The 12,033-nt window shown below is 45.8% G+C and overlaps 1 protein-coding gene across 1 annotated transcript; it reads right to left on the reverse strand.

Annotated features, from left to right (window-relative positions):
• Positions 1,606–11,136, reverse strand: TAGAP (T-cell activation RhoGTPase activating protein). The gene is made up of 10 exons (XM_018053423.1): positions 11,018–11,136; positions 10,334–10,418; positions 10,192–10,245; positions 9,833–9,899; positions 8,400–8,563; positions 7,583–7,744; positions 7,014–7,123; positions 5,414–5,609; positions 4,570–4,684; positions 1,606–3,667 (listed from the first exon to the last, which is right to left on the reverse strand). Exons 2-10 carry the CDS (start codon positions 10,358–10,360, stop codon positions 2,403–2,405), a joined length of 2,160 nt encoding a protein of 719 aa, XP_017908912.1. The 5' UTR covers positions 10,361–10,418; positions 11,018–11,136; the 3' UTR covers positions 1,606–2,402.

The raw sequence follows: 12,033 nt of genomic DNA on the forward strand, positions 1-12,033 counted from the left end.
CTGAAAACTGCCTTTACTGTCTGAGCCACCAGGCAAGTCCCAACTACCACTGTTGAGTGTCCAATTATGGGAAAGGGATTGCTCTTCTTAAGTCAGCAGTTAAAGGGGGAATGTCTACCGGTTGAAATTTATGCATGATCGGTGGTGCTTAATAAGGTATTTAAATGACATTAATAAATCTGAACATGATTAACAGATCTGAGCAGTCTGGATGAGAACATTGTAAACTGTATATCACGTTACTAATAAATCACTTCTCAAAAGACTAGGTCTTCACCACCTGGTAGCTAGCCAACACAAAATCCCTTCTTTAACATATAAAAAACATGCAGTGTTTTATGAAAAACTGATGAAGTAAGGAAAATCAAAGTCCAGTATCAAAGATACCAGATAAATATCTTAATCACTGAGCATGAATGTCCTAATGTATGATGTTTTACCACTGGGTTTGCTAACAATCAAGCAAACTGAGCATCGTAAAAATATGATTTTTGAAAGTACTGAAAACTTGAAGCCACTAAAACCAGGAAATACTGATATTTGTACACTAAATTTTCTAGCCTCTGAGTGACCGTTTGCCCAAAAATGGCTTAAAGAAGGTACATTTTTATGGTTTTGCAAATTTGTACAGAGAACAGGGCTTGTCTCTTTTTCTTAAACATGAGATCCACATCTTGCTCTGCCTAGAATAATGGAGTTGTTGTTCAGTTGCCCAGTCATGTCTGACCTTGCAACCCCAGGGACTGTAGCACACCAGGTCTCTCTGCCCCTCACCGTCTCCCAAAGTTTGCCCAATTTCATGTCCATTGAGTCGGTGATGCCATCCAACCATCTCATCTTCTGTCTCTGCCTTCTCCTCCTGCCTTCAATCTTTCCCAGCATCAGGGTCTTCTCCTATGAGTCAGCTCTTTACATCAAGTGGCCAAAGTATTGGAGCTTCAGCTTCAGCATCAGTCCTTCCCATCAATGTTCAGTGTTGATTTCCTTTAGCATTGACTGGTTTGATCTCCTTGTCTCATTATTCAAGGAGAATAATGTAGTCAATAAATGCTTGTTTCTTTACAGTTTATTTATACTCACAGTTACGCACGTGGGCCTTCTCTGCTTTTGGAGAGTGGGGACCATCTCCAGCTGCTGTGTGTGGGCTCCTCACTGCGGTGGCTTCTCTTGGTGCAGAGCATGGGCTCCAGAGCACAGGCTCAGTAGTTGTGGTGCATGGGCTTAGTTGCTCCAAAACACGTGGGATCTTCCCAGACCAGGGATCGAACTTGTGTCCCCTGCATTGGCAGGTGGACTCTTATCCGCTGTACCACCAGGGTGAAAGCGAAAGTGAAGTCGCTCAGTCGTGTCTGACTCTCTGCGACCCCATGGACTATAGCCTACCAGGCTCCTCCGTCCACAGGATTTTCCAGGCAAGAGTACTGGAGTGGGTTGCCATTTCCTTCTCCAGGGGATCTTTCCAACCCTGGGGTTGAACCCAGGTCTCCTGCATTTTGGGCAGACGTAATAAATGCTGGTTGAGTGAACCAATGTGTGAATGATTTTTCTGGTGGGTTTCTATGAACTGAGGGAGAGGAGGCAACATATCAGTAAAGAATGAACATGTTTACTTTGAAATAAGGAAGGCAATTTATTGTAGTGAGATAATATTGAAGTTTTACATACGACCGCCCCAATGCGTATGAAGTAATTTCCTCCATACTATCGGAGAAGACACCATTGAACTACAAAGAAACTCAAAGTGCTTGACATCAGTTAATGATGCATAATATAATGCATTTTCACTAACTTACCCAAATTTCAAATTAGACAGTTAAAGGACACATTGAAGTATTTTTCATGCATTGTTAACAACAACCTTTTTTTTTTTCTTTTACTGGAGTTTATAATGCCCTTTGATAACTCCAAACACTGAACTCTATTCCTTACAGTCTGTTCCTTCCATCCTACTGAGGTGATTAGTTAGCACAAAGCGGCTTATTAGAGGAAACTCCTAACAGAGACTTAGACGTGTTCTCCTAAATGGAGTTTGTGGAAAATAAGAAACTTGGCGTGCCGTTTGAGGCAATGCCAAAAACAGAAAACATTATTTTTAGACACTAACCACTTAAAAAAAAAAAACAAAACCTCCAGGAGGCCAAGAACAGCAATGCAGTTTGGCGCAAGTTCACAAACAAATATATACACACGCATCTGCGTACGTGTACCCAATGCCTTGTCTAGAATGCGTTTTATACATGTGCTACACATTGTACAAATCAGGCGCACAGACTGCTGGTGTGCAGTTGTGTGGCTGTCCTCCCGGAGGAGGTCTCAGACACAACCTGCCAGAGGAGCTTATTCACGACTTTTCGGAAAACAAGTCTAAAGGCAGTTCCCGTTGTGTACAGAGGGGCCCCCCGCTAGATGTAGGATTCCTTAGCGAACCGGAGCTGCTCGGCGTCAAACACGGGCTGGCTACACCGCCGGGCCAGGACGGCCTGCCTGCCCTTCTGCTGCGACTCGGACGCGGTTCTCAGCCGCTGCAGCTCGGATGTCCTGGGGACCGTCACCTGTCCTGCCGCGTCCCTAGGAGCGCAGTCGGGCAGGCTCTGCCTCCAGGTCTCCGTCCCTGACCCCCGTCGGAGCCCGTCCAGGGGCTCCGGCCCGCGGATGTTTCTCGAGTCCCCGTGGGGGTGGGCAGGGAGGGGAGGCAGCAGCCCCGCGTCCAGGCTCAGCACGCGGGCCCTCAGGCTGCCCACCGTCTGGCCCCCGCGGGAGGCGAGCTCCAGCGCCTGGAGCCGCACGGCCTCCTCGTAAGAGGGGGGGCGGCCGGGGTGCCTCTGATCCACCAGCCGGAACACATCCTCCACCGAGAGGGTGTGGGCTCCCGAGTTAAAGCCCAGCGCGGCTTGGCCGAGGGCGTCCGACAGGCTTTCCTGGACGATCCGGCCGGCGAGCTGGCTTTCTTTCCTGGAACCTCGCTTCTCCTGGTCTTGGGGGCAGCCCTTGGACTTCGCGGCTCCAAAGCTGCGCGTTTTGGTCAGCACTCTTTGGTGAGAGGCGAAGGAGAATGACATGGAGTGTTTTTTAATTTCTCTGTTGGGCTTGCTTTTCTCAGCCTTGGTGAAAGACTGGTGTCTGGTGAAGAAGTTTCTTTGGGGGCTGGAAGGAGAGGCCAGGGGCGAGCTGTCGGAGAAAGCGTCCAGGGAGCCACTGGAGGCGGCTTTGGGGACCCGTGCACACGGTGACACCGAGCCCTGAGTCGGGCTCTGCTCCCCCAGGTCCCGGGGCCTCTGGGCCCGGCCTTCGGCTGCAGGAAACACCTCCTCGGGAAACGGGTCCTCGGCTTCCTCGCCGGCAAAGCGGGAGGCTGCCTGGGCCACGGCGGTGAAGTCGTCCTGGCTTCGCGTGAGTTTCGGGTTTGCTCTTCTGCCCTCGAGGCACTCCGGGGAGGATGCAGCGCTGGGGTCCGAGTACCTCCGCTCAGGTTGCCCGAGGAAGCCCTTCAGTCTGGCCGTGGTGCTGACCACGGTCTCCCAAGGGCGCAGCGGGGCTCTGGGTTCCACGCCGCCAGCAGCCACTTCCGGGGGCCCTGGGGGCTGCGCGATCGGGGAGCCCGCAGGCTCCACGTCGTGGTCAGGGTCGTTGCTGTCGTAGGCTGAGTCGTTCTGCAGGGTCGACATGTCTGGGGGAAGGTAAGGGACAGCTGAGTTTTTGTTCAGTTCCTTCTAGAAATTCACTTTAGCACCGTCCACCCTACTAACATCAAGTATGGCACTAGGGAATTTGGTGAAGCTAAGCTGATTTGGGGCTTGTTATGAAAGACAACTGGCCACATTCAAGTCTTGTTTCTTTCCATGTCTACTATTTTGAGGTGGAGAAGATAAGTAGGAAAATGAAGAGAGAGAGGTTGAGAGAGAGAGCAAAAAAATGAGAAAACAGAGAAAACAGCGCTCCTCTGAAAATTTATTGGTCTTAGATTTAAAAGCTGATCCTCTGGATGGCTCTTTTCATTGGATCCATCCCCATTTTGGTGGTTCAGACTGTAAAGAACCTGTCTGCGAGGCAGGAGAACTGGGTTCGATTCCTGGGTTGGGAAGATCCCCTGGAGAAGGGAATGGTTACCCACTCCAGTATTCTTGCCTGGAGAATTCCATGAACAGAGGAGCCTGGCAGGCTACAGTCGATGGGGTTGCAAAGAGTTGGACAGGACTGAGCAATTAACAGTTTCACTTTCATCTCTATTTAAACAGACCCACATTAGACCCATATTCCATTGTGTGGAAACAAAAGTTTATTACCCCAATCCTCTAGCCAAAGATTACTCTGTAAAAGGAGCAGTTCTTCATGATTTAGAATAAGAAGGGGAAGGCGCCAGGCTGCAGCCTGAGGAAATAGTGCAGGAAAATTCAAGAGAAAAGTTTCCCTGCTTGATGACTTCCCTACAGACCTGTGTCTACTCTGATTTGGTGATGTGTGTTGCTGACTTCTTCAGATACCAGGGGTGCTGTACGTTACTGGGCTGGATTTGTAGCCAGGCATGAACTTGACCCCATAGTCAGAGTCAACTGAGAACAGATTCCATACCTGAACTGTCCGTGTGTTCCAGGGAGTCATCAGAAGCAATTCTGGAATGTGCTGGAAAGTCTTCCCCAAATATTTCAAAGCAGTTATCGATGAGGAATTCCACCAGTGTCTTAACCTGTGAGGAGAAGTTAATATCTTGTCAGCTTAATGAGATCTTTATTTATTTTTAATGGAAGAAGTTTACCAAGGGGGACACAGGGAGGGTCAGCAGTTAGGGAGGTGCCAAAATGGGCTTCCCTGGTGGCTCAGGTGGTAAGGAATCTGCCTGCAATGCAAGAGACCTGGGTTCGATCCCTGGGTTGGGAACATCCCCTGGAGAAGAGAATGGCTACCCACTCCAGTGTTCTTGCCTGGAGAATTCCATGGACAGAGGAGCCTGGTGGGCTAGTCCATGGGGTCAAAAAGAGGCAGACACGACTGAGCAACCAGCATTTTCACTTTCAAAATCAACATACCAGATGTTTACTGGGTCTGAAAGGAGCATTCAGAAAATTGGTAACAATCACCTTTGTGAAAATCATTTTTAAGATTATGCCTTTTAACTTTGTGAATTTAAAAAATGTATTAAAGTAACCAAAATGTTCATTAAAGGAGTTGCGCGGATTGGTAGCTGAACTGACAGAGCGTGATGCACAAAAAAGAGCAAAGTGAAAGGGCCTTTCCATTCTGGAAACCACGGTGGAGACGGGCATCACTGTCCCCTGTCTCGTAGGATGATGACCTGGCTTTACCGGGTCTCATCCAGTGGATGCACCTGAGAGGGTGGACCTGGGGCCACAGCAGACCTCACTGCTTGGCTCTGACAAGCAGATGTCAAGTTTCTCAGAAATAGCCGGGCACAAACCTTATCGTTCAGGTCTCTCCGGGCTTCCAGCGATAGACTGTGCTCGTTTTCCGGGCTCAGCACGTTGGGCCCAATGCAGATGGCGAGATTGCTGGCGTCCATCCGGTTGACCTCGGAGTTCTTGCTGATCACGTGCAGCACGGAGACCAGGTGCTTGAGCAGCAGGTGGTTGGGCCGCGGGAGCTTATCTGCAACCCTGGGATGGAGGTGGGGAAAGCTGGTTTTAGGGGAGGTTCATGGCCTATCTAGCTTGAGGGGAGCAAGTTGAAAGTTGCTGCCTGACCCAGGCTTCCTTTAAAATGAGGAAGGTCTGTTTTCACAAGAAATATTGTGAAACGCTCATTCAGTTACTTGCAGTGGCAACTGACAAGGAATGAATCAGTGAATCACAAGAGCTTGAAGCCCTATAAAACTGGCCTCTATGATCCTGACACCAGTAACACAGCCATTTACTCTTTACACAGATCTTAGATGACGAATCATTAACTCCTGCAGTAAACTTTAATACATTTTGAAAATCATTTTGTTGAGAAACCATTTAGCCATATAGAACGTCTTCCTGCTTCTAATACCGCAAGACTGGTTTTTCTAAAGAATACAATCATTTGCCTATTTTTGAACTGTGCTCATCAAATGAAGAAGACACATTTTTTATACCATTCTGAGAAAGCTTTATGAAGAATAAATCAGTTTAGAAGAGCATGTTCATAAAAATAATGAGGTCAGCACTAAAAGGGCAACATTGGTACAATGACTAATAAATTAGAATTGTAAAGCCTCATATTTTCAAAAAAAGAAATGGTGGTTCTAACATAAGGATCATTTGTTTCTCATAAGATACTGTTAAGAAAGACCTTTGTGTCTATAAGCAGAAGTTTATTGTGGTAATCTCAGGATTCTTATTTTGGGACAGACACACTAATGCCTTCAGTTCAATAAATATGTCATTGATAATACTTAGCCATGTGAGACAATTATCATATATAGACACACTTTCATAGGATTTGGCAAAAGTGCTGATATTGTGAAGTTAGGTGTGTAACACTTTCTAGGCACTAACAGGTCACACTTTCATTTCTATATGGTATTGTTTCTGCTGCTGTTGGAATTTATTTTTATAGAGTTTTCATTTTGGTTGATTATAAGAATATGAAATAAATACACTATGGAATTTTGTCAACAAACAAGCCCTTGCAGACTGTTTACTAAGGGATGTTTTATGGGAGAATTGTTGCTTTGCATGAAATCAGTGTGGACAGGTGAAGAAGATCCCAAGTTCCTACATGTGGCTGGTTAGCCTGCTCTGAGGCTTTCATCTGTGAGTTTATTTCATACCTTCTTGAACTATTTATATTTTTAGACTCCCCACCTGTTGGGATTTGTGAGTACTGAAGTTCACTTTCTACCTGTTGACAGAGGTGCCTCCTTTCATTTGGCTAAAAAAAACCCTACTTTTTAAACATTTCCAGGATACCTTTAGATTTGTATTCTAGGAGTAGGTGAGTGATTCCACTCGAATTCCTTCAGTGTTGCAACATACATGAAACACTCTGACAGTTCGATGAGGAACCCCCGGGTGGAGACTGCATGGGTGACTTACTGTTTCAGGGCCTCTATCCGGTCCTCCTCGCTCTGCTTGGCCAGGGCGCCCATCCACTCCTCAAACAGGTCACAGGACAGGAGCTTCAGCGGAATACTTCTGAGGAAGTCCTGGAGGGAGGAAGGGGACCGTTCATGTTACATAACACACTGCCATCCTAACTTCCGTCTCACTGGTCCCCTCTAAGGAGTCTGTGCCCTTCCTGCCTGCATCCAATGAGCCTGAAGTCTCCCCTCAGCTTGTCTCTCAGCAACTTTCCTAACAACGGGCATGGTTAAGGCCACCAGCCAAGGGGCCACCAGACTCTGGGGAACAGACTTGGCTGTGGGACAGTCCAAGCGCCTGTTCTCATAAATTTGGGAAGAATTTAGTACAACACTTCTTGGTTGAAATCTGGGATCACAGAAACAGAGATGCTGATACAAATAAATGAAGGCTTCACTAAAACAGTTCAACTCCACGATCAGTTGCCTTTGCTGTGTGGGGCGAAGAGCCCGTTTCTCATTCCCTGAGAGTCAGTGTGTCAGAGCCCATCAGCTTGTTGTTTGGCACGGGTGCTGGGGACCCACCTTGAGGACCACTGCCAGGAGGTGCACAGGGAGGCTTCTCAGGTCCACCACATTTCCGGAGCTGAGCTCCTCCTTCAGCTCTTTTCGGGCTTTCTCATTGGCTGCTTTCCTGAATATTCCTTCAGTGGAAGGGCCTTTCAGGCATAGAATAGTGAGAATATCCTAAAGGGAAGGGGTATAGAAATAGGAAATTGTTACCCGTGGTTTGAAGACACATGTTGCTGCTACCAATAGAGGAAAAACCTGTATTGCGATAGGAGAAAGAATTTAAATAGTGGACATGAACAGTAGCTAACTTTACCTGCTATACAATATCCTCTCCACAAAGGTTAGTTCTCCAGGATACTAAGACAGTCTTAACAAGAGTTTCCTTTCAGTCCAGTTGCTTTCAACCATCTCTCGACCCTGCCGTTTTTCTAAGAGCAGGTACATTGGGAGAGCTGGAATTTGCACAGCCTAAAATGATTTTGGGCCTCCCGCCTCTCAAGTCATTCCATGTAAACACTGGATGTCTGATCACAAACTCCATGAATCTGTTGGTTTTTCAGAAGCTACACATTTTCAGCCTTCTTCACTCCATTAAGTTAGAAGGATGGAGGGACCATTGACCTGAGCTCATTGGCAAATACAACTAATTTCTATAATGTAAGCCATCATGTGTCCTCCTGACTGCATTCTTAGGTGGGAACACCATTTCCAAACGTGGGGAAAAAACTGAAAACCCCACCCCAACAAGTTTAGCATGAGAAAGCCACTCAGGTTTCCCGAGGACTTTTCACAGAAAACTGAAGTAGGTTCTGGGTGAACGTGTGCCTACCTGAATGGGTCCCGGGAGCGTGTTGTCACTGCAGATGGCTGACAAGGGCTGATCGAAAAGGGATGTCTTCAATTCTGGCTCCGAAGCTGCAGAAACATCTGATGAAGAAGAAAGCCTTCTCATGAGAAAGAGCCAGTTAGACACCTTCTTTCTCTTCTTGATTTCTATGGCCAAGCAAACAAGGCAAAGAGAAATTAGATTAACATACTGATAAGCAACGAAGGATCCACCTAACACAACAGATACTGTCATTTATGGTTTGCCATGTGGGAGAAACAGTTTTGAAAAACTCAGGAAGCAAAGGGTGTGAACCTTAATCTAGAAAAATCAACCCAGAAAACAACCACATTGTTACCAGGGCAACCAGCCCCTCAACAGCAACACCAAGGTTCCTTAAAGTCTCCACCTTTCCTGTTTTTACTCTTTGCCAGCTGTTTGCTATAGAAAATGAGCAAAGCCCAACTAGGCAGGTCATAAACAACCATCTTAACATATTGACCTTAATAACCACGGTGGCTAGTTGGTGGCTATTTTGATGTGAAAGAGATTATTTTAATTCCTCCTCTGACTAGTGAAGAAAACGAAACTTACAGGAAGTGACTTGCTCAAAACCATTTTGAAGGCTCTAGGCTGGGCGGGCTGTTAAACCTCAGCGGTCACGCTAGCACCCACCACTAGAGGGAGCTAGTCCGCCTGCAGTCAGCTGCAGGGTTTTCCCAGTGGATGTGTTAGGCAAGAGCAGGGAGGTTAGAACCTAGACCTGGCAATTGGAAATGCTCAGGAAAAAATTTCCAGGATAATCTGTCCTTGCAAAATCCTGAAGATGTCTGCACAATGGGTATAACCACTCATGAGTTTACTTCTTTCTCTGTTTTCCTCTCTCTCCTTTTTTTTTTTCCTAATTAAAAAAAAAAGCTATACTTTCTAAATGCATTAGCACATGTTTCTATACTTTTCATACAGGCCAGTGAAGAGGATGGATAGAGAATTGGCTTGTCCTTACAGTTCAAGAGAACTGGGTCAGGGTTACATTACTACTCAATGAAATGTGGAAAAAATTGACTGAACGGCAGGTTCTTTGGGATTTAAGACAGCAACAGTTGCTTTGTGTGCTCTTAGAATCATTCTCCATTAGAGGAGGGTGAGAGTGGAAACGTATGCACTCTTTAATTGTCAGAACAGAGTGGCCAGGAGATCTGTAACCCCACGAAGACCCCTCTGGATGGGGAGACTTTGACTTGGGGAGGATCTTTTCCTCAGAGCACTTGCTGTCTAGTGAGCTGGAGCCTTCCTGCCATGCAAGGGTTAATGTTCTGTGGTCTTTAAGAGAACACTTCGAAAAAAAAATTCCTAGTAAAGCACTGTGGTTTGGCAAACCAAGAACACTGGTTGTTAGCATTTACATAAAAGATCAGTGTGTTTTCAAAACTCACCAATTAGCTGGCAAATATTATCTTCACTCTCACATGATACCAACAGAGGATGTTCCTTGATATTACCCTAAAAATATATTTAATTAAAATTAATGATTGAAGAAATCTGCCTAGTCTTTCCCCACAAAATATATTCACCATTTTATTCATATCAACAGTTAGTAGTCCATTAATTTTTTTCAGAATCAATATTAATATCTTGCTTATCATGATGCAAGATCTCAATTAATATTAGTGTTTACTACAACTTATCATGTTGATTTCTATTCTGATAACTAAACAACATGCATGATATTCAATTAAAACAAAGTTTTCTATCTCACGGTGCAGATAAAAAGTTTGAAAAACAGCTTTCTTACCTCTGATTGACATTCAATTAATGTCTCCATATCACAGGCATTTAGTGTTTTTGACTACAAGAGAAAAGAAGTCAAATTAGGTAAACATCTTTGACCCTCGCCGTGAGAAAGTCCGAGGCAGCAATGTAAGAGGGGCACATACGGCATGACAGCTGCTTGTCAGCTTCATTGGAGTTCGGGCTGACGGTCCGGTGATGAATTTTGCTCCTGGGTGGCCTTGGCTTTGTCTACGAAAAATCATTCGGGAAAGAGTGAGGAGGAAATACGGAACGCAATGGCCAGTTTCAGCCCCACTCTGCCAAAACACAAAGTCTGAAACTACTAGTTAGAGAAGTGTTCATTTAAAGTCAGTTATGTGTTACCAGATGTCTTACGCTATTAAACACAGCATCTGAACACACTACTTTCTAAAAGCTTTAAACCTGACATCTTCATCACGCCAAACTTTGCTTCTCATTTATTAAGTTCCCATCAGGAGATAATCTGAGTAACAGCTAGCATGACAACTAACATTTTGGGAGGAGAGTTCACTATGTGCCAGGGCACTGTGTTAAGGGCTCTGCACAGATTGTCTCATGTAACCTGAAAAGGGAAAACAATGGATCCCCAGGACGCTGCTTATGGCAGACATAAAACAAAGATAACGTACAGAATTCCTAGAGCCCCCGAAGTGCTGGCTTCCCATGAAAGCAAAGCTGTCTGAGTTTACTCTTCATAACACTACGTGTCGCATATTGTACGGTGAAACCCATTTTTGTTGGATACGATCTCAAAGCCCAGTGACCCCGCCAGGCAGCTGTGTGTCAGGCCGATTTATGGTACTTACCCTCGGAGGGCCTCCAGCCAGACTTCTTTTACCTCCCGTGAACTGTGGAAAATTGGAAAAATAACATGACACTCTGCTCCTACTAATCCAGTGTGAGCGAGGAGACTGAATGGCTCTAACTTCACGTGTTCTGCGTTATAAGGGAGAAGGGGCGGGCAGGTGGAAATGTTACTGAGACCGGAAAGAGCATCATGGGCTGTGGCCTGGGCCAGACACTGCAGAGCTCTCACTTCCTCATTTCTTTTAGGGCAGCTCTGGTTCTTTTTTTTTCTTCTTCAACTTCAAAGTCCAACATCTGTAAACCACTGAGAGTGGAAAAGATGACATACGGCCATAGGTGAAGGCTCTGATTCATCTCACAGGTGGGATGTGTGAATAAGAAATTGTGTTATTCTGTACGTAAACATCGTCATATTCTCTAAAGTGATCATTTCAGGTGCCCTTTATTTTGGTATCCTGTTTGGGTGCAGTCTCCCCACCCATCCACGGTCTTCTCTGTTCATCAGTACATTGATAAGCACCCTCTAGCTGTGGGATGTGGTCCCTCCAAGAAAGTCAAGACATGCTGCCTCTTTTGAAACGCAGTCATCATCCAAAGCCAGGTCAGTTTCCTTTGGGATTATGACGAGTCCACCAGAGCAGGCTGTCTACATGTTAACCTCTTCCTTAACTCAGTACTTAAGTCATAGTCAGATCAGCTCTAATTCTGACGTGGGAGGAAAATGATCTCCTTTGATTGGACATTGAAAGTAGAAAGGAGATGGTGAATTTCATTTGTGGATCCGACCTTCTGGATGAAAGAGAATCTCTGGTCTTTCCTACGGCTTAGGCTATATATGAAGTGACTCAAATACCCTGGCAACAGAATGGATACATACAGTGTGACGCATTTTCACACAGTGGAGCCCTACAGAGTCCTGAGAATGAATAGTCGACAACTACGCTCAATGACATGACTGGGTTTCAGAAAATAATGTTGAGTGAAAGAGGCCAGACGCAAAAGAGTGTGCCTTGCA

The sequence above is a fragment of the Capra hircus genome, chromosome 9 (assembly GCF_001704415.2).
Source record: "Capra hircus breed San Clemente chromosome 9, ASM170441v1, whole genome shotgun sequence".
NCBI classification, from domain to species: domain Eukaryota; kingdom Metazoa; phylum Chordata; class Mammalia; order Artiodactyla; family Bovidae; genus Capra; species Capra hircus.

Excerpts from the sequence above, each read along its gene's own strand:
- TAGAP (XM_018053423.1), bottom strand. The coding sequence starts at position 10,360 with ATGAAGCTGACAAGCAGCTGTCATGCC. Across the intron at positions 8,564-9,832 it reads TAATATTTGCCAGCTAATTG|AAATCAAGAAGAGAAAGAAG; the intron begins GTGAGTTTTGAA and ends GCTTGGCCATAG. Across the intron at positions 5,610-7,013 it reads CGGATAGAGGCCCTGAAACA|GGTTGCAGATAAGCTCCCGC; the intron begins GTAAGTCACCCA and ends CCTCCATCCCAG.